Source organism: Dasypus novemcinctus, chromosome 3 (genome assembly GCF_030445035.2).
Source record: "Dasypus novemcinctus isolate mDasNov1 chromosome 3, mDasNov1.1.hap2, whole genome shotgun sequence".
NCBI classification, from domain to species: domain Eukaryota; kingdom Metazoa; phylum Chordata; class Mammalia; order Cingulata; family Dasypodidae; genus Dasypus; species Dasypus novemcinctus.
Window position 1 is genome coordinate 167676130 of NC_080675.1, and position 26355 is coordinate 167702484.

The window sequence follows — 26355 nt, forward strand, 5'->3', positions numbered from 1 at the left end:
CCCAGCCACAGTGATGCTGTCCTCTAAACCAATGTGTGCAAACTTTACTGTGCTTGTGAATTACCTGGGGATCTTGCTAAAATGAAGATTCTGATTCAGCATGTCAGGGATGTGGTTTGAGGTTCTATGTGTCTATTTCAGCTTCCAGGAAACACAGAGGCTGCTGTTCTGAGGACTACATTTGAGTGGTATATTGGTTTCCTACATGCATCACAAACTGCATGGCTTAAAACAACAGAAATTTATTGTCTCTTGGTTCTGGATACCAGAAGTCTATAATCTGTAGCGGAGAATCCTTCTTTCCCTCTTCTCATCTTCTGATGTTTTGCTGATAATCCTTGGGCTTCAAACTCTGCCTCAGTTGTCATATAGCATCCCCTGTGTCTGTGTCTCTTTGCCACTTCCTACTGGATTACAGGCCCACCCTACTCTAGAATGACATCATTTTAATGTGCCTAACTTGATGTACAATAACCTTATCTCCAAATATGGTCATGTTCTGATGTACTGGGGATTAGGACTTCAACATCTCTTTGTTTGGGAAGACAGTTTGGTTCACAAAACGTAGCAAGGCTCTAAATTTCCCTTTAACCCCATCTCTCTCCCTTCTTCCTCCAAGCTACTATTTTAGTTGGAGCCCTTTTCGCTTCTCATCCTTCTAACGGGTCTGCTTGCTGTCAGTTCCTTCCTGACACTAGTCTCTCTCATATTGCTGTTATCCAATGGATCATCACCTTATTTATGACACAGACGTGCCACGCAAACCAGAAATGCAGGATCACCCCATATAGACCTGGCCTGTGACCTAGGCTTGATCCGGATGCTTTGCTTGGAACATCCTCATTCTTCCCCTGTTTCCATGGTTTCCTTTTTGCCTAACCTCCTTTGATGAAGCTAAACTGGCTGCTCTGCTTTCCCCTCATTTTGCTCTAGCCTAAGCCAGGCCCTATGCACTACAGTTTCAAGATTCTTCAGACTGCCTTGAATTCCCACCAACGCTTTCAATATGTTCCCTGTTTAAAGCCACTGTTGCCAAACTATATGGGATTAGAAAAGAGTGAGACTGAAAAAGCCAAAAGTTGACTTAGAGGAAAGCATGGTTGGGAAGGCTACATGAAGTAGTCCATCCATGAAAACAGGCCTCGCCTTCTTTATGTCTGACCCTGATCATGTTGGTCTTGCAGAGCTGCAGTGTCATCTGGCTGTGGGTTTGCACCGGGTCCTCTGAGTTTCAGGCCTTTGCTATTGTAGGGCTCCCTTGTATATCATGGGAAGCAATGCTGTCTCAAGTGCTGCATTTTCTATTTTATTTTTATTCATTCATTTATGTTTTTTAAGGCTAGCTCTGCTGCTCAATATCAGATAATATATTGCAAAGACAACTAAACTCTCATCGATCAGGTGGAGGCCAGGGCAGGGCCAGCTAGAGAAAGATTCTGCAGAAAAACAGATGAGAAAGAAACAGAGGTGGAAAGTGAGATTCCTGGGTTCAGGGGTCCCAGCTCTGCTCACATATGTAATCTTGATGAGTGACCCAGTTTCTTTGGCCTGCTTTGCCAATCCTCAGGGGCTTGCCAATTGCAGTAGAACATTATTTAACAGGTCTTAAGGAGAAGTTACTGAGGCCATGCAGAATATTTCAAATCTTCAAAAAAGAAAGCAAACTCTCTCTTTCAGATTCACCATAGTGCCCCCAATGCCTGTGAAATTTACCTCTGCCCAGTGGGTCTTTGTCTGATCTTCCACATCTTGGGGATCAGATGAATGGGTCACTAAAACATGGGTCAAAAGGCATCTTCATTCTCCTTTGCCTCTCTTCAATGCACATGTTGTGAAATTCCTCCATGGAAGAAAGCCACCATTTTCTACTCTAAGGAATCAGTGCTTTCCAATGCATGAGTGTTTTCCAGGGTATCCCCAGGGGCTTGAGTGTCTGAAGAAGTTTGCACTTCACTGCTGTATTCATTCAGCCTCTGATACTCCCACTTCCCTCTTCCCTTTCCCCTAGCCAGTCCTCCTGGGTCCCCTGTGTTTCCAGAAACAAATCAAGAGACTGATAAGAGCTTTGGCTGGGGTGACCAAGAGAAAACAAGGCAGCATGTAAGGAAGTTGGTGGAAGGTTGAAGGAATGAGGGGGAAAGGAAGAGACTTTCAGCAGCAGAAGGGACCCCAGAGACACATTTGCAAGATGGACTCTTTGCCTTGCCTAGTGAAATTTCTGCAGATATGCCTCTTTAATGGTTAGTGGCAATAGCAATAAAAGGCCTGCTAGTTGCTTGATAATGGGTTGTTAGGTGGTAGCTATGAGCAGGCTGATGATGGGATCCATGGGCTGACAAAAAGGCTGCTGAATATTGTCTTTCTCACTTCTCTTTCTCTTTCCCCAGGGCAGCCACTGAAGTTCTGGCAGCATTGCTGAAATCCAGTAAGCACCTCTTTTGAAAAGTGGTTCTTTTTTTCTCCCCTGAGTTCAGTGAAAGATATACTTCTGCCTCCATGGCTCATTTTTGACCTGTAATACAATAGAGCCATGTCATGGGTTTTGGGGGTGAGATGGAGAACATTACAACTATTCCAAGGACATGACTGCAAAGAGAGAGTTAATATCTCTGCATTGATGCATGTCCATAATAATGCCACCATGATATTTTACCATGGGGTCTGAGATATTCTCCAGCTCCTTCCAACCAGGAGCTCTTAAGGACTGTTGGAATAAGCTCCAGGTCTGATGGAAGCAAAGATTATAGCAGTGGGTGGGAGGTAGTGTTCTTGGGTTGATTTCCCAATTTAGTTCAAGACTCTGTACTCTTGGGCAGCTGGAAATTATGTTGACAGTGCAGAGGCTGACAATAAATTTTATATTAAAAATTGGCTCTTTTCTCAGTTACTTGAGTGATTGCAACAGAATAGCTCTAGGGGTCTGAATAATTTGAGAATTAATATTTTTTGCCTAGTAGCCCTGCTGGCCTATTACATTGGGAGTAAAATTCATGTTTGCAGTATAACAGAAGGCACCATACACTTGGGAGTGAAGAAGTCTTAGTTTAATATTCTTATATTTTTCACCCTTACTTCTTCATCTATTTTAATTTGGCACCTTGGAAACCAGTTACTTCAATTGTGATGTTTGTTTCCTCTAAAGGGAGCCTGAGGCCTGTGGGTAATAGGTAAACTTTAATAAAACCTATATATATATATATATATATATATATATATAAAACACACCCTCTACCCCCCAAACATACATCTCTGTCAACTATGAGCATGGAGAAGAAGTCTTATCACATGGTGCTTCCTTTTATAGACTGATGAAAAAATTGAAGCTTGAATTCATTTGGTTTATTGGAACTTTATACAGAATAAAAGTGTATCCACAGCTTCATGACCTGCAGGAGGAGTAAAAATGGTGAGAGCAGGCTGGGGAGTGGAGACCATGAGGTGTGAAACCCTTGAGATACGAGGGGATGGGAAAGTGTTATCTGCAGTTCTTGGGAGAGAACTGTTCGTTCATAAGACTGAACTTGCCTTGGGTTTGGCATCTCAGTTCTCATTATTTACCTGCTCACTCTGTCACTCCCAATTATAATGCCAGGTATTTGATGCAGCAAGGTGAGGGAGTTGTTGGATGCAGGAAGTAAAAGTGTTGAGAATGACCCAATAGCCATCTAGGCCAACCAGTGAATGTCATGTCTTGGGAAAGTGACTTTATTCTCCTCCCTACAGCTCAGCCTCAGGGCATCCCATGGCAGTGGGGGTCTTGGTATTTCATGGAAAGAATTTCCTACAAGCTGATTAAGGTTGACTTACCTTTCTACAAACATACCTTTCTTAGGCCTTAAGCTTAGAGTTGAGAGTTTTGATATAAAATGGTCCTATAATGCATAAAAATCTGAAAGTTGTCACATGCCATTATTAACTGAATTCATATAAAACATGCTCCAAAGGGCCAGGAGAAACCAACAGAAGGTGAAAATGTGGACTGTGGTGTTTTGAAGCTCTATGTACCCCAGAAAAGTGTGGTCTTAAAGTTAATCCATTTCTGTGAGTGTGGACCCATTGTAAGTAGAATCTTTTGGTAATTAGGATCTTAACTTAAGATGTGACCCACCTCATTCAGGGTGGGTCTTAATCATCTCCCTGGAGTCCTTTTAAGAAAAGGAGATTCAGACAAAGAGAGAGAAAGCCACAAAGCAAGAAGATGAAAGCAATGACACCCAGAAGAGAAAGGAGAGACCAGCAGACACCAATGTGTGGCTTGCCATGTGATAGAGGAATCCAGGCTCATCAGGAAGGAGGCATTGTCTTGATGACTCCTTGATTTGGACATTTTAATGGCTCAAAAACATAAGCTTGTAAGCTAATAAATTCCCATTGTTAAAGACAATGCTTTTTATGGTATCTGCTTTTGGCAGCTTAGTAAACTAAAACAGATTTTGGTACCAAAAGTGGGGTGCTGCTATTGCAAACACCAAAAATGTTAAAAAAGGCTTTTTAATTGGGTAATGAGTAGATCCTGGATGAATTGTGAGGTATTTTATAGAAAAGGCCTAGATTTCTTTGAAGAGATTTTGGTAGAAATAAGGACACTAAAGGTACTTCCGATGAGGTCTTAGACAGAAATGACGAATGTGTCATTACGAGCTGGAAGAAAGGTGACCCTTGTTTTAAAGTGGCAGAGAACTTGGCGAAATTGAGTCCTGATGTCAAATGGAAGGCAGATTTGGAAGTGATGAGCTGAGCAGATTTCCAAACTGAATGTGGGATGTATGACCTGGCTTTACCTTGCAGCTTATGATAAAATGAGAGAGGAAAGGGATAAGCTGAGAACTGAGCTCCTGGGCACAAAGGAACCAAAAATTGATAGTATGGAAAATTCTGAACTTCTGGAAAGTGAGTCCCCAGAGAATAGTGCTCCATGTGAAGGCTTAACTGAATGTGGAGCCTGTCCAGCCATTTTAGTGCAAGTCAGGATTGGAGGTGCAGTCATCCAGTCAGTACCTGTGGAAAGTCCTACTGTCTGAGGGTTTGGACTTCTGTACTGCATGCCATATCAACAAGTTTTTTTTGTGAGATTTGTATGAATGGAACCACTGTTAGTCTGGATTAAAAGCAACAGAAAAGGGACAGATTAAAGGATAAATGGCTTCAAAGGCAGAATCATGGAATCTGAGGTCTGGACTGAAGACATCTTCTCAGGCTAAGAGAACAAGCCCAGCCACATGTGTGGAAAGGGTGAGTCTGCCCTAGAGCTTGGCGAGGGTGGGCCTTTGTTCTGGAAGAGTGTTACCACCCCAGGTTTCTTAAATGCCTGAATGATTGTGGAGAGGCTGGCTGCCACTGCAGTGCTTGATAAGGGTGGAGCTAAGAGATGGGCCATCATCCCAATGCTTGACGATGTTGAAGTCTTCATCCCTGTGTTTGGGGAGAGCATGCCTGCTGTATAAGCACTTGGAAAAGGCGGGGCTGCCGCTCCATCAGGCCCCAAAACAAAGCATCTTTCTGTGGATGACTCTCAGACTTTAAAATCTAATGGAGTGTGCCCTGCAGGGCTTCGGAATTGTTTGGGATCCATGACACCTGTTTTCCTTCCAATTTCTCCCTATGAAAATGGGAATGTTTATCCTGATTCTCCCTCAGAGAATATTGTATATTGTATATTGGAAGCAGATAAACTTGTTCTCTAGGTTTCACAGGTCCACAGATGGAGGGGAATTGTGTCCCAGGACAGACCACACCTATAACCTATTTTGATGAGACTTTATTCTTAACATCGTTACTAAAATAATTTAAGTCTTTTGGCATATTGTGATGGAATGTATGTATCTTGAATATGGAAAGAATATGTCATTTATGGGTCCAGAGGGTGGAGAGTGGTGATTTGAAGCTATATGTACCTCAGAAAACATGTTCTTAATGTTAATCCATTGTGGGTGTGGAACCATTTTAAGTAGGATCTTTGGTGAGTCGGAGCTTAAGTTAAGATGTGACCTATCTCATTCAGGGTGGGTCTTAATCCTCTTACTGGAATCCTTTATAAGAGAATGAAATTAAGACAGAGGGAGAGAAAGCTACAGAAGCAAGAAGCTGAAACCAATGAAACCTGGAAGACAAGGGAGAGACCAGCAGATATCACCGTGTGCCTTATTATGTGACAGAGGAGTCCAGGATCACCAACAGGCAACTGGACTTCAGGAAGAAAGCATTACCTTGATGATACCTTGATTTGAATATTTTAGCAGCTTCAAAACTGTAAGCTTGTAAGTGAATAAGTTCCCATAGTTAAAACCAAAACATTTTATAGTATCTGCTTTTGGGAGCTTAATAAAGTAAAATGGATTAATTCAACCTCATACCATTTAGCCAGGTTTTCAAGACACTGTCCATTCTTTGAAAGCTGAGCATTCCCTGCTAGTAGGCTTAGCTTTTGGAGTTTCTAATTTCAGTAATCCTTTCAAAGCTTAGCTCAGACATTACTTTCCCTGAGAAAAGTTTCCCTGACTCCTAAGACTATAGGGTCTCCCATTTCAGCATTATTGCACTTTATCAAAATTTCTTGTTTTTCTTCTCTTCCACCAGACTGCAAGCTTTTGAGGGAAAGGGTGTTTTTGCTGATCATAGTATTACTTGCATTAGCACATTAGAAAGACCAAAGTCATTATTTGTTGACTAAAATTTTAAATGAATGACTGCTTTATAATATTTGCATGTATAAAATAGAAAATATTTGCATGTATAAAAATGTCAATATAGCATCTAACTACCTGAATCCAACAGGGAGAAATGAGGATCTTAACATTTGTAGTTCCGATCTCTATTCAACTCTTCTTAACTGATCACTAGGGAACTGATGGCCTGCTGTCCTACAGTTAAAAGCAGCTTCTATCATCCCATTAGAAGGATGTAGATGATTATTTTTCTAATTCTGCTGAGCTATCCATGTAGACCTTTGTCTGGGTCTTTGGTTCTTTATTTATAACATGAGAGAGTTGGATGAGAAATTCTCTGACATTCTTTTTTTTTTTTTTTAAATAAATTAACCTTAATTTACTGTTTTTTTTACATTTTTTCTTTTCTTTTTTTTAAATCAAAGTTAATAGATCACAAGGAATGTTACACTAAAAAACATAAAAAAACAAAAAATATAAGAAGTTCCCATATAACCCACTCCCCACCACATAATTTTTGTAAATTGTATTTTTTTTGAAGATATATACATCACAAAAAAATGCTACACTAAAAAATATGAGGTTCCTGTATACCTCCCATGCCCCATCCCACTCCTCCCACACCAACAACCTCCCTCATCATTGAGGCACACTCATTGCACTCAGTGAACACATTTTGGGGCACTGCTGCACTACACAGATAATAGTTTACCCTGTAGTTCACACTCTCCCCCAGTATATTCAGTAGGTTAAGGCAGGATATATAAGTCCAGCATCTGACTCTGCAATATCACTGAGGACAACTCCAAATCCCCAAAATGCCCCCACATCACATCTTTTTCCCTTTCCCTGCCCTCAGCAACTACTGTGGTCACTTTCTCCACATCAATGATACAATTTCTTCTATTCCTCGCCACAATAGTTTTATAGTAGAATATCAGTAAGTCCACTCTAGTCCATATTTTATTCCTCCATTGTGTGGACCCTGGGCTGGTGATGTCTCCTCTACCACTAGATCAAGAGGGGGCTTAGATTCCACATGGATGATGGATGCAATTCCTCTGCCTACAGTTGTAGGCACTCTTGATTCCCTGGTATGGTGGTTGACCATCTTCACCTCCCTGTTGGCTGACCTGGGTAAGACCAACGAACCAGAGAGTAGGAGTCGCCACTCTGCTGAGGCTCAGAGCCCAGCAGGCACGTGGGCAGTCCAGAGATTTAAGTCTCCTGAGTATGGACCATCCTAGTGCCAACCACAGGTTCAGTAAAAGTGACAGAAGAGGCATGTGTAGAAAAGTCACATCTGAGTCTAGCTCCATCACACTCAGGAGCACAAATTCCAAAGTAGGGCCCTCTGACATGGCACAGAGCTCCAAATCCATCTGCCATGACTATATACCCTGTGGATCTCTGTAGCTTTCAGGAGAACCAGTACCTAGGGGTGTATCTACTTTGGCTTTTTCCGGGGTCTTGCTGAGGTGTGCATAAGTGCGACCCCTCTGATGACATCCTGACTCTTTTTGGAAGACTCTTAGCCATATTGACTAATTTGTCTTTGCCATTTCCCCCTTTTATTCAAGGTCAAAGAGCAGTTTTTAACACTTGATCCAACATATAGGTTGAGATATTCTGCTGGTCTGGGTTGACCCTTTTATTTGAGGTCTCTTTCTAGTTGCTTCTCCAGTTAGTGATTGGTAGTAATCCCTTGATGCCAGGGAGGCTTATCCCCAGGAGTCATGTTCTATGTTGCAGAGATGGTAATGCATTTACATACTGAGTTTGGCTTAGAGAGTGTCCACTTTTGAGCAAAATGGAGGCTCTCAGGAGGTAACTCTTAGGCACTCTACAGCTCTAGACCTAGTTCATATTTTAGGCATACAGGCTCCTAAGCATAGTCATCAGTATCAAGGTCTCATTACTGGACCATCCTTCCTTGTTGATTTTTGACATTGCACTTGGGTCTGACGTTCTTTCTACTACAAATACTCAGCCTCAATGTATGTCAGGGTTTCTCAGCCTGGGCACTATTGACATTTTGGAATGTCAATTCTTTGTTGTGGGAGACTGTCCTATAGAATGGAGTCTGTTTAGCAGAACTCCTGATCTCTACCCATGAGATGCCAGTAGCACCCTCCCCATTTGTGGCAATCAAAAATGTCTCCAGACATTTCCAGATGTACCCTGGGGGACAAAATTTCCTCCAGGTGAGAATCACTGATGTATATCCAAGCACACATCCGAGCTGAAGCCCATTCAAGATTTAAAATGACTTTCCCAAGGAAGCTCCTTTGTTGGTATTTCACAGAAATACCCTTCCTGTGTAACTGATCTGAAATTCCCCAGCATCAGCATCATTCCTGTGGGTTCAAAAGAGGGTAAGAACACTGATGGCTGAAAGTCATTATTAACATACATAAATTACTTGGATGGGGAAAAGAGTGGGGGTGGGGAGGGAAGTGGATCCTAGAACCAGGAGGGTAAGCGCCACCTCCACTGTGTAAGTTGAAGGATCTCGAGATCATATCTGAAGTTAGCAGGAAAGAGAGCCATGTTTAAACAGCAAGGTCTATCCTGGACTTGGGGAGGAACAGAAACAATCCAGAGACAGTCGCCATCTTTGTTCTACTAGCCTATCCAAAGCATGAATGTATGTGATACCCCTCCAATGGGCTGGGGTTGCTGCAGGGAGATGAGTGTCATGGAATTTTCCAGTTGCTTTATAGTGTCCTCATACATAGTTAAGACTTGATGTGGAATGACTATAGATCTGGACTCCAGGTGAGTTTATTTCTGCCAAACATAAATGCAAGAAGTCAGTTTCTATCTCAAATTCAAAACTTTACCACCTGGCACTGATATCTGGAGATGTCCATGTGAACTTTCATCTCCTCCAGGCACACTTCTTGTAGGTGGTGATCTTTTAGGTCTCAATGCTTGCTTGTCCATTAGTATGAAAGTTGGCCATTGCAGGAGATCTTGGTCATAGCCTCATGAATTCAGGGCATGCTCCAGTCTAAATAAAGCTAGAGCAACTTATCTCCTGTTGTGAGGGTGGCTGCTGTTCCTGTGACAGCAAACGTGGGGTGGGCTTGGGAGTCTGAGGTAATCCAGTTTCTGCCAAGTAGCAGGTGGCAGAGGCAAGCTGCAGCAGGGACGAGAAGAGCAGCACAGCGGAGCCCGGGGGCTGTGGGTGGGAGACTGGAGCCTGCACCTGGGAACAACAAAGGCAGGGCAAGGATGCCCGGGACCCATTGGGAAAATTTCATTGTTTTGCCTCAGTGCCCTCTTCCATCTAGAAGCTACTGCGTGAGAAACCAATGTCATATTGGTAGGTGGTGGGAAGAGAGAAACCAACCTAAAGCTAGCTCTCACCTCTTTCCCTTCCTGAGCAACGCTAGGGAGTCCCATGCTTTTCTTCCATTTGTCTTAGCGATTTGGGACCCTGAACATTAAAAGTTATTCCTGATTCAAGGGTCCTAACTGTAGGTGTTTGGGCTAGACAGCCTTATCCAAATCCTGTGCATATCCTTGTATTGGTTCCCCTTTCCTCCCTCATGCACATTTGCCCAAATCCGGTTCTAAATTTTCCTGTGTTGAAAGCTTTGCCCTGTTATGCTTTATCCCATCCAAAAACACAAAGCTTTTTATTACCCAAATCTAATAACACTTTGATTAAGAAGCAGTGCTTTTGCTATTGCAGGCAATTTTTTTTCCCTCTAATGAATCAAAACAAGTTGTCCTTATCATTCTTGCTATCTGCCTCCACTCTGCCTCTCTCTCTCTCTCCCCCCTCATCTGTCTCTGTCCCTATCCCTGTCCCTGACCCTATGCCTGTCTCTACTTCTGCTTCTGTCTCTTTTCTTCCTGTTCCTCTCCCCCTCTTATCACTGCCCCCTCCACCTCTCTTTCTCTTTACTCCCTAACCTCCTTTTCATGACCATTAGGTATAAACACATTTTGGAAAAATTGCAGCCCTGGAAGTGGCCCTTGGCTGAGTGTGCAGCAATGGGATAATGCCTGACTTGTTCTGCCTCCAAAGATGAATCCTTAAATAATGCCTTGGTATTAGCCTTGCTTCCTAGATTTAAAGGTCACATCACTGCAACAAGGAAACACCTTCTGGTTCAGGCCCTAAATCTTAACAAGGGAATGATAAGTGTACTTCAAACCTCTCTCCGCTTTAAGAATTAACATTTAGAGAAGTCTGGAAGTTTGCAGAATTTGGAATCTGGGGAGGGTGCTGGGAACAGGAAGGCAAGTTAGGAAAGGGAGAGAGACAGAGAAGAAAGGAGGGCGGGGAGAGGCAACGGAGCTAATGGGAAGTCTGGCAGGGAAAGGAGATTTCTCACCGACCTTCCTAGTTAATGCTCTGGCTGGCTGGGAACTAAGTGCTGAGAGCCCTGATCATGCACAGATAACCTCGTGCTCTCCGTGGGTGTCTTTGGTGACCTGGCCTTCAGCAATGCCATGAAAAGGAGGGCATGATGGGCAGCCAGTTCTACTGCAAAATGTCAAACAAGAGGCCATTTTGGAAATGTGCCTAAACTAAGGCCTTTATAGGAATTCTGGTGGCCTAGGGGAGTCCTCCGAATGGCAGTGCAGGTTTCAGGATTGTCGGCAGCATGAGTGCCTTGCTCTGTGACTGCACTGGCCATTGGATTTGCCTGTACATGGGGCTCTAGGATCTGACTTCAGGCCCTGACCTGCCCTGACAGGCACGGTGCCCCTGAAGGTTCTCCCCACAGAGCGGCTGCCCCTTTAGTCTCCAGATGGGGTCCACGGAGCCCAACTATTAGAGCAAAAGGCCTTGGAGGTTGCTTAGTGCAGTGGTGACAAAAATTTCTTTTTTTGAATAGGGAGCTCAGAGCTCTGTCTGCCTAGTTCCCATGGATGTTCCCCCAAATGATCCGTGAGACACAATCACAGAAACAGGGCTCCCCAGAACCCAGAGAACTATCAATCCAGTCCACCCCTTCTCATTTTTCACGTGGGGAAACTGAGGACCAAAGAGAGGGAGAGACCTGCCCAGCTCTCTGAAACACTGATGGTTTCAGCCACTGGGGCATTAGGGCTGCTCAGCCAGCACTGCCTCCTTTTATGTCTTAGCCCAAATACCACCCAGCTCTCACCTCTGCCCAGCACTGGGCTCCCTTGTTAGACTTTCCATTGATCCCTATTATTATATTTACTCACGAAAGAACTTACCAGAACTGTCACCAATGACTTGCAGAGTTTTGTATGTATATGTGTCTACTTTCCTATTGGGTTATGGATCCCGTCCACCCTTACTACATCCCCACACCTCCTGTGGGGGAGACGCTAACATACTAACGTTGACGAATGGATCCCAGTTTCCTGACTGAAACCTCAGACATTTGCTTTCAAGATGCGTTGAAGAGGCCAGACCAGGTCCTCTCCCTAGAGAGAATCAAATTGTGGTATGATTATAGCCCGATGCCTCTTCTTTCTTTAAAACTTCTGGAGACGCATGCAATATATTTCTGTGATGAGCTAAAATTCTGCTTCAAAAGATACTGATAGAATTTTACATTTGTCACACTGGGATAGACTGCTGTGATCCACCGTGTGTGAACACGATATACAGTGAGCTATATCCATCACACTCTTGGGTTGAAATGACAACAAAAATATCTGCCTTTTATTGAGTCCTTTATATGTCAGGCACAGTAACTACATTTAGCCATTACAGAGGTATTATAATCCCCCTTTTACAGATGTAGGGACTGAGGTTTGAAAAGCTTAAATAATTCACCCGGCTAGTGGGCTGCAGAGCTTACTGGCCAGTCTTCAAATCCCTTGGACTTTATCCCTATGCTGTACCAAGAAGAGATTAACGAGGGTAAGTTTATTTAGCTCAAAGAAGATAAGACCAAAGGCTGAAAGGTAGCTAAATAAATACTTTCAAAGTATTAGGAGGATTATTTTGGGAGGGAGCTTCTGTCATTTAGGTTAGAAAAGAATATTGCATTGTAGACTCCATACAAACCACTGAAAAGACCCAGTGTGGGGTACCCCACACTCTGGTGTGGCCATATGAGGGGTGGCGGTTCCTGCTGTGAGGCTGATGAACGATGGGCTGAGAGAGGGGAAGGGAGCAAGGGATAGGAAGGATTTCAGACTCCTATTATGCCATGCCACATTCACCTTGGCACACTGCTTTTTATTTCTTGGCTTCAAACTCAGTTCACGCTGCCAGATATTTTACGTCTCATGGCATAAGCTCTTGCAAAAGATTTTTAAGAGTTTAAGCTGAAAGGACACTATCCATCCCCCTTTGCCACCCTCTTCTGCTTCCTTTGACTGTCAGACCCAGAAGCTTCCACGGGCAGATTAGGACTGGGGCAGATAGCTGTGCATGTAGTTCCTCTTTCTGCCATGTGGTGGTGCTGTTCTTTTAGTTATCCTGGCCTCCCAAGTCCAATATTTATTTTCAGTGAGTAATTTGTTTATCAGGAGGTTATTTTAATCTAATTTTGGCCATATTTGCTATTCCGCACTATCTGTGCTTCCCAGCGTTAGCAGCTTGCATGTTTTGAAGGAAATTAGCTGAAGATGGTCTCGGAGGCATTTGCTCAGCCGTTATTTAAGGGAGTTGGGAGGAGGTAGGGGGAGTGGAACCTGGGGTTAAAAAGGCAGACAGAATCTGTTGCATTCCCAGTGACGTTAGAATTGTTGAGCAGGACTTACAAAGGGTGGGGCTCATCCTAGGCAGCTTTTCTGAGGGCTGCCTCTGGTTAACAGCAGCAAATCTTGCAGTTACTTTTCCCTGTCTCCCTCTCACCTTTTAAAATAAACCTACATCTTCCTCGCCTTCACTGATGATGCCAGGGAGACACCACTCAGGGAAAGTGCCTACCTGCATCCCCTTCTTCCACACGCATCCCTCATTCCATTTGTTAATACGCTTCATGAAATGTTTACTCAGTGCCAAGTCAAAGAAGTGCAAAGGAGATTAGAAAGTGGGGAGGGAATTACTGATTATTGGAGTATCTTCAATGAATAATGATCATGACTCTTAATTATGGAGCACTAGTACCGGCCAGGCACTTTGCACACAGTGTCCCATTGATCCTTGCAAGGACTCTGTGATGTTAATAATCCCCATTGTACATACGAGGAAGATCTGGTTATGGGAAGCTGACTTGGCCAAGATCACAAATATAGAAAGGGCACAGCTGAAATTTGAACTGAATTGTGACTTTTCCCAATGGAGAAAATCATCCTATTTCAAAAACTATTCTTGCCCTCTACGTGGAGTCAGGAAACCTGGACTTGGGTTTCAGTGTAGCTATTGATTAGCTATGTGACCTTAAACTAGTTCTCTATAATTGTATTTGACTTCGGTTTGGTTTTCCCAAAGTGGAATGGTTGTATTAGATGAGTAGTTTGAGAATTCTTTAGTAGCAGAATCCCTTTTTGAAAAATGGAATCTTACGAGGAAATTCCATGTATAAAGCCAATAAAATGGGAGCAGAAGTGGGAGGCCCTAATTAATGACAGTTTGACCTTTACTTTGACATTGGCCTTCATCCCCTCTGCCCACCTCCCCCCCTCCCCTGGCTCTTGATAGGTGCTGGGACTCTTCCACAGAAGTTCCTTAGGGCTTAAAGGCATCAAGTTTGATAAACTCTGAAATAAATATTCTCATGGGACACCTTCAGAGATCAGTCTGTTGCTCGAGATTACAATTTAAAAATGGGCTGACACTTCCTTTAAGAGGTTTGGAAGGTGTGCTAGTTTTTATTACTAGTAGCAGAAAGGAGGAGCTAGTGAAGTCTGACTCGGAAAAGAAACACAATTGTCTCATCATTTTTGAGTACAAGTCAAGTAATTTTTGGGTCTCTTGGGACTAACATGTCTAATTGAACTAAACTTAATGAAGTGAGGAGGACCAGCTTCCAGTTGGGATTATGCTGGTCAGAAGTATGGACAGTATGGCCAACCACATTCTTTTTTTTTTTATGTATAAGTTTATTTTTTTATTTTTTTCCTCTATTTTTAAAAAATGTTACATTCAAAAAACATAAGAGGTTCCCACATACCCCCCACCTCCCTCACCCCACTCCTCCCACATCAGCAACCTCTTTCATCATCATGGCACATTCATTGCATTTGATGAATACATTTTGAAGCACTGCTGCACAACATGGATAATGGTTTACATTGTAGTTTACTGACCAGGGTGTTCTAGGGTACCCACACCGAGTCTGCCAGAGCTCCAGATGGTGTTGAGTTCTTCCTGCTTGACACAAAACTGGTGGATACATAAAATGTTGTAATGAGATTGCGACCAACCCTTGTTCTTATATCCATGCAGGATGCTGCCTTTTAACCAGATGAACCTGAATGGTGGCTCTAGCCTCAGACCTAGTTCTAGCCAAGGGTTTTTCCAGTGGCCTGGTTATTCTTGCTGTGGGTTTGGGCCCTGGTGTTCCTTTGACAAGAGGCTTAGGATCATGTATGATGGTGGTGCATGTTTGCTTTAGGCTCAAACCTCTATCTTTGAAAGGTTAAGACAATGTGGGGAGCAATGGCTGCCTAGTGGTGATTCAAGCAGGCAGGCTCTTGGGAGACTGTGTGTCAAACCCTGGCCACCTTGGCACCTTCCTTCGTGACGTAGTTTCCTCATCAGTGAAGTAGGGCAAATGATACCCTCAAAGGATAATTAGATTTTAACAAGATGATGTACACAAAGCTGGCAGCATAGTGCCTGGATTTTAGGGCATCTCTATAAAGATGAACTATATTTTATTATCTCCACCACTTGGAAAGTTCAGGAATGGATGATACATGGGAATAAAGGCTGTTGAAATGTAAATTCATCTCCCAGGATCTCCCCTGAGCATTGAATGATACATGGTTATTTTCAGCATCTGTCTTCTCTCTAGAAACTTTTTTTGTGAAAGGCCAGATAGTAAATATTTTAGACTTTGTGTGCCCTGTGGTCTCTATCAGCTCTCTATCATCAGCTCTCTATCAAAACTACTCCATTCTACCATTGATGTGCAACAGTAGCCATAGCTAATACATAAATGAATGGGTATGCCTATGTTCCAATAAATCTTTATTTTAAAAAAACAAGCACAAAAACAAGCTGTGGGCCAGTTGTTCCCTACTCCACACTGCGATCCTCAGGTCCAGGGTCTCTGTCCCATTTTTCCTTATTTCTGAAGGCGTTAATCCTAATACTTTTACACAGCAGACACTCAGAGAAAGTTATTGGAATGAACAGATGAATGAATGAAAGAATGAATGTAGATTCAGCATTCAGCATGTTGGTCCACATACGTTTATACTGTTTTCATTCTAGGGACTCAGGGGTTAACAGCCAAGGTTGCTGAGCTCTAAATATTTTAGAACTTGTATCATCTTGGCATAATGAATGACTGGCTATGGATTGGCAAAGATAAAGTATCACAGAGATTTAAAGAGATAGACAAAAAGATAAACATCTCTTGGTTTTGAAGATGCACAGTGGCTTCCTCATCACATTCAGTATTGACTGTATAGCTATTTATTTATGTCAAGATGTAAGTCAGGTGTTTTCCTACAGAATTCACAAAGTGCTTTTTCATATATTTATCTCATTTAATCTTTACTGTGGTCTTGTTAGATAGGTAAATATTTAACTACTCTAGAGCAGTGGTTCTCAAACAGGGTTGATTTTATCCCTAGTGAACATTTGGCAATGTCTGGAGATGTTTTTAGTTGTCACAACTGGAGGTGATGGAATGCTCCTAGCAGCTAGTAGGTAGATGCAAGGGATGCTGCTAACCATCCCACAATGTGCAGGCAAGCCCCCCAGAACAAACATTCTCCAGCCCCAAAATGTCAATAGTGTCGAGGCTAAGAAACCCTGTTCTTTAGAGAGAATGCTGAAGTCCAAAGAGTTTGGGTTACTTCCAAAGACTATGTGACAAAAATCCATCTCTTCATTTGACTACCAGAGGACTTCCAACCATCTTTTTAAAAAAAAAAATTATTTTAAATTTTAAAGTGAAATCTTTCACAGACCCACTTCATATAAACTGTGAAGTTGCCCTGGAGGCAGTAGGGATTAGAGATCCCACTCAACCTCTTCCTTAGCCCCCTCTCCCAACCCGAGGTGCGCAGTATGGCAACCACTGCCAACCATGCCATGAGACATGAGGAAAGAGCTCCAGATGCTACTTAGCACTCCTGGACCCTCTGGATTTTCTTGGATCTGTTCAGTTGTGAGTAGGGGATGACAGTGTCAAAGTTGCATTTTAGTAAGATGCATTGGACAATGGAAGAGTGACCAGGGGCATAGGGGCCAAGAAGGAGGCTATTGCAGGTGCATCCAGGTGATAGGAGAGAGAACTGGAAATACCAGGGTTAGAGTTAAAAGCATGAATCTTAAAGTTCTGTGATTTCATAGTGATGTGTTATTGGCTGATGTAAGGCCAAAGGGTAGCAAGCCAAGGATTGCTAGGACTTAAATGGTTTTTGCTTTCCTCCTCCACTCAAGGCTTGGACGCATGGAGGCATGATGCAGAATGAGCCACTTTGCATGCTTCGTTTATTGCTTGTTTGGACTCTGCCACTGGTAGGTATGTCACATATCAATTGATTGAGAAAGGTCAGGAAGATCTCTGTTTTTCTCTGTCCTCGTATAAATATTGCCTTTCTTAAGTGTCATCCCTTTAGGGGTTGTCAGTGGAATCAGCAAAGTGAAACCAGGTGGAAGGTTTTCTACAGAAACCCAGAAGGAAGTGTGGCTTGCCTTCCTTCCCTACCAAGATTCTGGGCTCAAAATAAAATTCTAGGTGGGCAGGATAGGTTCAGGCAAAGATGATCATTTCTAAGTGCATTCTTGCAAAGATGCAAAAAGAGAAAGAAAAAAACTTGAGAAAATCTCAACCTGTCGTATTTCCCTACAGTCTCCTGTGAAGTATCTCAAAGTGGTGGGGTTGCACCTTCTGATCCCTGCCCACCTTTCTAACCATCTCTTACTGTTGTCCCCTTACTTTGTCGCCTGATTTTAGTTCCTGGACTTTTTGTTATTTGCATTCCTCAATTATGGGCTTTTCCCTTGAGATTTTTGGAATTGTCTGTCCCCAGATCTTTGCCCCTGACTTTCCCATCATTCATGTCTCAGCTCAAATGTTACCTCCTCAGAAGGCCTTCATTGACCACCCAGTCTTAAGTAGTTTCCCATCTGGTCACTCTAGCATAGCTGGTTTATTTTCACTGTAGCACTTCTCACTATCTGAAACTACCTTACTTATTTTTCTTTTTGTGTGTGCCTATTTGGTAGCTGCATCTGCCCAAATCTTCCCCATGGAAGTGCAAGCTCCGTAAGAGCAGAAACTTTGTCTATCTTTTTTCCTGTTGTATCCCCAGTGTCTACAAAGGCATTTGGCACCTGGCACAAAGTAGTTATTAAATAAATGTTTGCCGAGTGGATTAATGGTGGTGCCTCATGTTCTGGCTGTGAGAGCATGGTTTAGTTTTTAATTTACTGTGTATTTTCAAATGAGCAGTTTTGAAAAATCAATCCTATTTCTTCAAATCTAAAGTGTTGACTTTAAGGTGGACCATTTTTTTTTTTTGTAGTGCTGTGAATGAAAAGAGGCTGCCAATCCTAATTTAAAACACCTTATTTGTAGGGAATTTGTAGGGGGCACCTTAATTTTGAAAATGCTAAAATGTGATGCCATAGTGTCAGTGACACATGCATGAGATTGATTGATTGATCAGGGAGGATGCAGGGTCTTCGCTGGCAGAGTGTTAAGTCTAAAGTGAGTGTTGAGTCTAGAGTAAGCCTCTCCTCTTAAGTGTGGTATTACAGCTTGGAGCCCTTCTGTAGACAGCACACACTCTGAGGCACAGGGGGAAGAAATGTGGGCAGGGGTGAGGGGAAGGCAGGTGTGGATCCTAATGTTCTCCTAAGAGTGGAGAAATTCCTACTCTTGGAAATGCATCTGTGAAAAATTGTTTAAAAAAAGTAGGTGATGAAGAGTAAGTTAGTGTAGAATTTATAAAATCTATGAACTTTTGTCTTTTACCCTTCTCTACCACTATTTCTGGAGTTTGGAAAAAACATCTTCAATTTTATAAGGGCAGTCAATGAGAGAACAATATTAGTTTGAAGCCAAAATTCACTTTACAGCCCGATTTACTGAAATGTATCTATTGTACAAAGAAAAAAAAATACCTGTAACTACACTCAGTATCATTATTCTTATCTTAGCTAACGGTAATCGAGTATAATTTCCACTACCAATGGCATTAAGATTAGTTGTGTTTTAGCCCATATATCAATGCTCTTCCTTCATGTCGGAGCCTCTACTGCAGCTGCTAGGTGAGGAGAAGCATGAGAGCTGAATCCTTTTCTTCTCCCTCGTGTGACTGCACTTGTGTTCTGGGCCTGACGTCTGGCCTGGCCTCCATCGGATCTCTGGCAGGATGTCAGGAAGGCTCCCAAACCTCCCGTTAACTATTTATTTGGATCTCATCTTCTCAAGTATCCTATTAAAAATTGATTTTCATCACAATTGAAGGTCCTGGGAGAAAGCAGAAGGGATGGAGGAGGGAGCTAGTCTAGAGTGAGTGAGCCAAAACCACTCCTCCCAAGCTCCGTAGGCTTCACGTGTTCCTTCTGCTGGCATCGTCTCCATTACCCTTTCAGAAACCTCCTTCAAGAAGTTGGGAGATCTCAGGACCTTTCCTCAAGACTAAATGGGAGCACCTGAAAGGGTGCTGCAGCCTGGGTGTGCTTAGCCTGAGGACTCTCTAGCTCCAAGGAGGAGGCACAGCACCTCAGGAGATACAGGTCTTTATCTGGGTCCAAAACAAACTATGCTAACCAGTCTGGAGAGCCTTTGGGATAATAATATGGGAAGTCAGCTCTGGAGTCAGAGTGAGTTGTCATTTGAATCCTAGCTAGGTCATTTATAAGCTCTGTGGACTTAAGTTGTTTAGCTTCTCTCAGCTTCTGTGTTTTCATTTGTAAGAGGAGGAAAATAATACATACCTGAAAGTGTTTCTTTGAGATAAATGAGATGATCAATGTGAAATGATTAGCCTGGTATCAAGCACATTGTCAACATTCAATAAATGTTCCTCATTGTGACTGGTGGTTCCATGGCAAAGGAAGCAGCTCACTGCTCATGTGATATGATTTTGAAGGCTTGCAAAAGGACTGCATTGTCCAGAAATAACCCCTAAATTGGTGATGTTGGTTGCTGGATCAAAATAACCTATTGATCAAGTAAAGCCAAGTGCATTGCTTAGTGGAGTAAGTATGCCACTTTTTGGATGGGTTCTTGTAGTTTCTTGGAAGGGGTGTTCTAGGGTTTATTTATCAGACTTGGGCAATGCATCTCAAAGTGAGTCTTTCAATGTAGAGTCTTCCTTGAGACTGGACAGAGTTTGTGATATGGTTGTTTAGGATTGGTGGACACAGAGAAGAGATGTTTATGGAAGCAAACCTTGGGAGAATAAACAGGAGTTTGATGAAGTCCAATTGAATAATGTTCTGTGCTGAGAAGGGGCTACTGTCCTGAAGAGGGCTGGTTGAGTCATCAATAATTCAGTTAAATAGATTTTCAGAAAGTTCCTGAAATAAGCAATAAAGTTATTTAACCTTCCTGGACAAGAATTTCCTGGGATACTAATGCCATATTAATGCAGACTGTATGCTGTGTGGTTATATGCGATTTCTGTTCTTAAGAATGGTAGAGTGTTTGGAATCCTATTTATTCTCACTCTTGACTAAAACATTGGAAATGCATATATTATTGAAAGCAACAGTGGGCTATTAAACATTTAACTTATCAATCAATAGGATTGTAGAGGATTGGCCAGCCTTGTAAAAAGTTCTAGGATGAGACCCAATATTGGTAAATTTTGTCAGAGAGAGGAATTCTGAAGATCTATAACAAGGGCCTGGCCTATAATGGCAGACTGGGATAAAATGGGGTGGGGATGTTCAGTGTGTATGTATGGGGGCAGTGTCTCAGGACAGAGAGGTGACAACCTAGGACTCCTGACCATTTTAGGTTGAGAACTCAATTACATTATTTGAGGATGGAAGAATGCTGAGTGGGCATTTTACTTAATTTGAAACTTCCTCAGGTTGTTCCTGTTGGTGATAAGTATATGAAGTTTGGACATCATCTTTGTAGGAAGGAAGTATCTTTTATTGAGCCTGTACTATGTGACAAGTGTTGTGTGATGCATTCAGTCTTTATAATGCACTTGTAAGGCAGATGCTTTACTTATCTTTATTTTTTATGTTACTTTAATATTTTACATATGATGCGGATACATTTCAGAATGGCAAGGTAACTTAGCCAAGGTTACACAGCTAGTTAGTGGTAAAGCCCAAATTCAAATCAACAATTAGGTGACTCTGAAGTTCTTGTTTGGCATGAGGCTGCCAAATGGACTATTTTCATATCCTGGACATTCACCACTTTCTTGTCCATAATAATACAAGGAAAGTTGGAATAATGATGTTGTTGATGACAATGATGATGAGTGCTTATTACATGCCAGGTGTTGAGATAATTTATATGTATTATCTCATTTAATTATCTCAAAAACCCCATGAGAAACAAACAAACAAACCCATGAGAAAAGGATAGTTAGTTTTGTTTTTCAGCTAAAGATGGAGTCATGATACTGTGCAGTAATTTATTCATGGTCACATAGCTAGAAAGTGGTGGTACCCCTGGCTGTGTTCAAGGGCTCCAGAAAAAGCCAATCACAGCAAGGCAGTGAAAGTTGCATGAGTATGGGAAAGATGACTTTAGACAACTGAGCTGATTTGTGTCTCATTCTTAGAACTGTGGCTGTTAATGTGCCCATCCCACCTATATTTCCTCTGCTTAGAACATCATCACTTCACCCCAAAATAGGTGATGTTTCCAGATAGGGAAAGAAAAGAGCAGAGTTGACAACTTCCTTCTGTTTTTGTCAAATAAGAGGGCCAGAGTAGGGGATGAATGACCATGTGTACAAAATGTGGATCACCAAGCATTTCTCTCACCAGCCTGTCAGAGGGCTCCAAAAATGTCCCACGGAGATTTCAGTCCTTTGAGTCTCTTGAAGACTTCTAGGCTTTCCTATTTAGAAGGCAAACATTTTTATAAGGATGATCATGAACTCAGATGCCTTCAGGGGCTAGGCAGGTAGTTCTTTTTTGAAGGGTTGGGGTGAGATAGAAACAGGAGATGTTTACTATGGCTTGCCCTGCCTACAGGCATTTAAAACCTGGTGAGGCCAATAATCTATGGGCCAATAGCTAGTAACTTTTGTAAAAGGGTAACATTTTGTTTCTCCTGATTATTAAAATTCATCAATATTCTTCCCATAAATAATGTTGCTATAATGGCATGTTACCTTCCATTAAAAAAAATATGCATCAATGAGGTCTGTAGTAAAGGAAAACATTTGAATCTCAGGTAAGAGAAATCTTTGTCCTTTCCACCCTATTCCTCCAACCAATTTAAGATACAACAATCTACTCAGGAAATTAAAAAGAAAATTAAGCAGCAGGAACTTTTCTCCCAAGAAAATCTCAGGTGGAAATCATTTATGTCGACAGACTGAAGAGGAGCTGGTCTGTTGTGAAGAGGGTTGGGGGTCTGGAGGCCCCTCCCACCCCTGAACTCTGAGCTCATCCAGGACAGTATTTGAAAAACCACATTTTCTCCTTTATATTTGCACCTGCACTGAGAAGCAGTGTTTTCTTCTCAAATCTTCCAGAATTCCTCTAAGTTGCTGATCCCAGTAACCCTCATTTCACTCTCTGACTTTTCTACACATTTGCTCTCCCTCGGTTTGATGAATCTCCTCTTGTCTGGTTTTATATACCTATTGACTTTTGCAAAATTCCTCGAGCCATTCTCAGATTCTCAGAGAAAGATTGACTGATGTCAGGAGGGGGAGAAGGAAGTTTAGCTATTTCAGGTGTTAGTAAACATGACACTTTGCTGAGGATTAACAGGAAATCATGAATAAAATCATTGGGGCTTGATAAGGGATTTTTCTCTAAGACAATTAAAGATTTTTTTCCATCAACCAATGCTCCCCCCACGCCCCCAAATAAAACAACTAGTGGATGAAGGTCATTAGATGACACATTAATAGTTTCATACCATTTCAAACAGATAAGAAGGTGAAAGTCTTTAACCTCACATTGCCTGCAGAGGCCTCTGAGCATAGTGTTGCCATTCTGGCATCTTGCAGCAAGCAATACTGTGCTTTCCTTATACTTAATCCTTAATTTTCCTCTAAACATCTGATATTGGACAGGCTGGAGCCTCATTTAGGCCGTAAAGAACTCTAGTGCTTTGTAGCTGGGACCAGCCAGGGAAAGAAATATTTTTGATTCAAAAGAATAATTTATTAAAGGAGGTAATGAAGGCGATTTAAACCTTCCACAAACACATCACTGGTTGAATAAAACTTATCACTCTCAGTTCAAGGTTATGGCTGAATGAAAAGTTGTAAAGAGAAAACCAAATGCACAAATGGGTCAAAAATCTCAGTGAAGCTTAGTCAAGCCTGGCAATTTTCATTTTGGCAAACAAGCAGGAAAAAAAAAAAGTTCCATTAATATCGTGAGAAAATCCCTCTGAAACAAAGCACTGAGTGTCCATGTTATTTTTGCTCTTGTGTGCACTTACATGGTCTTACAGAAAAAAATCTGACAGTGAATTGAAATCTTGCTTATCTGATTATAGCTCAGGGGATCTCCCTCACACATACTCTGCCAGAAGCATATATAATCTCATAAACCAGAGTGAATAGCCTCAGTATTGGATAATGGAGAAATGTATGCAAGCATGAACAGACAGAGCTCCAAGATTTGGACATTTCTAGCTGACAGTTGGTGTCAGCTGGATTAGAGCCCACAATTCTCTTATTTCATGGGAGCTAATATGACCAGACATCCAATGGATAGCTGTCAACTGGTACATATTTGTCCTATAAGTTAGGGTCAAATGGAGGGTCTCAAACAGCTATGTTTAATTAACACAAGAAAATTTTGGTTTCGAAAAGGTGAAGGGAATGCTAAAATCGCTCTACCTCAACTTCCCATCAGATATGAGAAATTCCCATACAACCTTCCTGTTGGATGGTCTTCTAGTGTCTACCAGAATATTTGCAGTGCTGGAGAGCTCACTACCACATTGAGACCATCCTATTGTTGTATGACTTTGACTATGATAAATTATTTTCCTGGCCTGAGCCAAATCCTTGATTATCCATAAACCAGTTTCCATTGTCTTTAGGAAAAACATCCAACACATCTCATATGTGGCAGCTTTTTGAATATTATGTCTCACTCAAGAGTCTCCTCCTTCCCAACCTAAACCTAATGTAGTTTGTTTAACCAAAATTTCTATGACAATATCCTAGATTCAGGAAAGACAAATGGAAACTGGGTTGGGAGATGGAGAGAGAAAGACTGAACTTTGAATAGTAGAGAATATGGAGGGATTGGAACCATGGGACATTTTTTCACCAGCCTGTTCATTTCAATTTGGGGTTCTTTGGCAATGGAACTCAGGGCTGTAATTCATCAACAATGAGACATTAGACATAACTTTCATGCTGTGAAAGGTTTGGGCATATCAAAGTTGGTATCATCAGAGGACTGTGGGACAATGGCATTGAACTAACAGGCAGGGCTCAATGCTCTCACCAAAACAATGTAGAAAGAGCCAAAAGCTGTCCAAGGGACCTGCTTTTGGGGTCAGCAGATTAGGACAGTGCTACACAACTCCCAGGAGGTGGGGGACAGAGAGACAATGAAGAACCCGAAACAAGAAATGTGAGCCAAGAAGCCCCTAGGGTGACCAGAAGGGCCCCCTTCCCTCACACCAACATAGGGTTCCCTTCCCTTACCCCAAGACATTAAGGCAGGATAAAACCCATGGCTCACTGCAGCTGACTGAGAGGGGAACAGACATCTTCCTCCCTGTCCTCTCTTTCAAGGGACAAGGGAGAGGGGGTCAGGGGCTTTTCTTCAGTGAATTCAGTCAGCAGAACCCACTTTGAATCTCCACCCTGGAGACAGGAACACAGGAACACAGGAAAGCTGAGACTGAAACTCTTTCATGGGAAGGTGTGCTGATGAGTGCCATCTTCTGGCTGGTCTGGGAATTGTGTGGACAAAAACTGTTTTCTCTTCTCTCTGTATCTTAACTCCTGGGAGAAAATTTGCACCCCTCTAGTGAGTCCCTGGCCCGATTTTGATACTTAAACTAGGCAATTTTAAAGACTTAGAACAAGTTGAACCAAATGTCAAAGAAAAGCTGTGGAGAAAAAAAATAACAATTGGCAAGAGAGAGAAATTGGCTATCAGAGTAAATTCTCTAACATATTCAGATGCCTAGACATCAGCAAAAACTTACAAGAGCAGATTTGTATTGCTCATAGACAGAATTAGTGATTTTGAAGACAGAATATCTGAACTGGAAAAGACAGGAGAACAGAAAGAAAAGAAAATGGGAAAAAATGGAACAGAGTGTCAGGGTATTGAATGACAATGCTAAACACACAAACATATGTGTTATTGTTGTCCCAGAAGGAGAAGAGAATGGAAAAAGGGCAGAAAGAATATTTGAGGAAATAATGACTGAAAACTTCCCATTCTTTATGAAAGACATAAATATCAATATCCAAGAAGGATAACACACCCCAAACAGAATAAATCTGAATAGACCTACACCGAGAAATCTACTATTCAGGATGACAAATATCAGAGATAGGGGATTCTGAAAGCAACAAGAGAAAAGCAAAGCATCATATACATGGGAACCTTGATAAGATTAAGTGCTGACCTTTCATCAGAAACCATGGAGATGAGAAGAAACTGGTAAGATATATTTAAGGTACTGAAAGAGAAAAATGGTCAGCCAAGAATTCTGTATCCAGCAAAACTGTTCTTCAAAATGAGGATGAGTTCAAAGTCTGCACAGACAAACAAAAACTGAGAGAATATGTTACCAAAAGATCAGAATTACAAGAGATACTAAAGGGATTGCTATAACCTGAAAGGAAAAAACAAGGGTGAGAGATTTGGAGAAGTGTGTAGAAATGAAGATTATTAGGAAGGGAATTAAAGGGCAAGAAGAGAGACAATAAAATGATATGACAACAGATTGCTGAAGGACAAAATGGATGAAGTAAGTTATGTCTTTACAGTGATAGCATTGTTAATGGCTTGAACTCACCAATCAAAAGACATAGACTGATTAATGGATAAAAATGTATGAGGCATTTATATATTGTCTACATGAGATTCACCTCAGATGTAACGACATAATCACGTTAAAAGTGAGAGGTTGCAAAAAGATATTCCATGCAAATAATAAAAAAGAGCTGGAGGGAAGCGGACTTGGCCCAATGGATAGGGCATCTGCCTACCACATGGGAGGTCCATGGTTCAAACCCTGGCCTCCTTGACCTGTGTGGAGCTGGCCCATGCACAGTGCTGATGTGTGAAAGGAGTGCCCTGCCATGTGTAGGGGAGCCCCATGCTCAAGGAGTGTGCCCTGTAAGGAGAGCCACCCAGCGCAAAAGAAAGTGCAGCCTGTTCAAGAATGGCGCTGCACACATGGAGAGCTGACACAACAAGATGATGCAGCAAAAAGAAACACAGATTCCCGGTGCTGCTGATAAGGATAGA

At 42.1% G+C, this 26355-nt stretch overlaps 1 protein-coding gene across 1 annotated transcript in view; it reads left to right on the top strand.

Annotated features, from left to right (window-relative positions):
* Nucleotides 1-26355, top strand: part of AGBL1 (AGBL carboxypeptidase 1) — a 957838-nt gene that overhangs the window by 190643 nt on the left and 740840 nt on the right. The window contains 1 exon segment of the mRNA XM_071212624.1: nt 2388-2425. Within this exon segment, the coding sequence (XP_071068725.1) occupies nt 2388-2425 (38 nt within the window).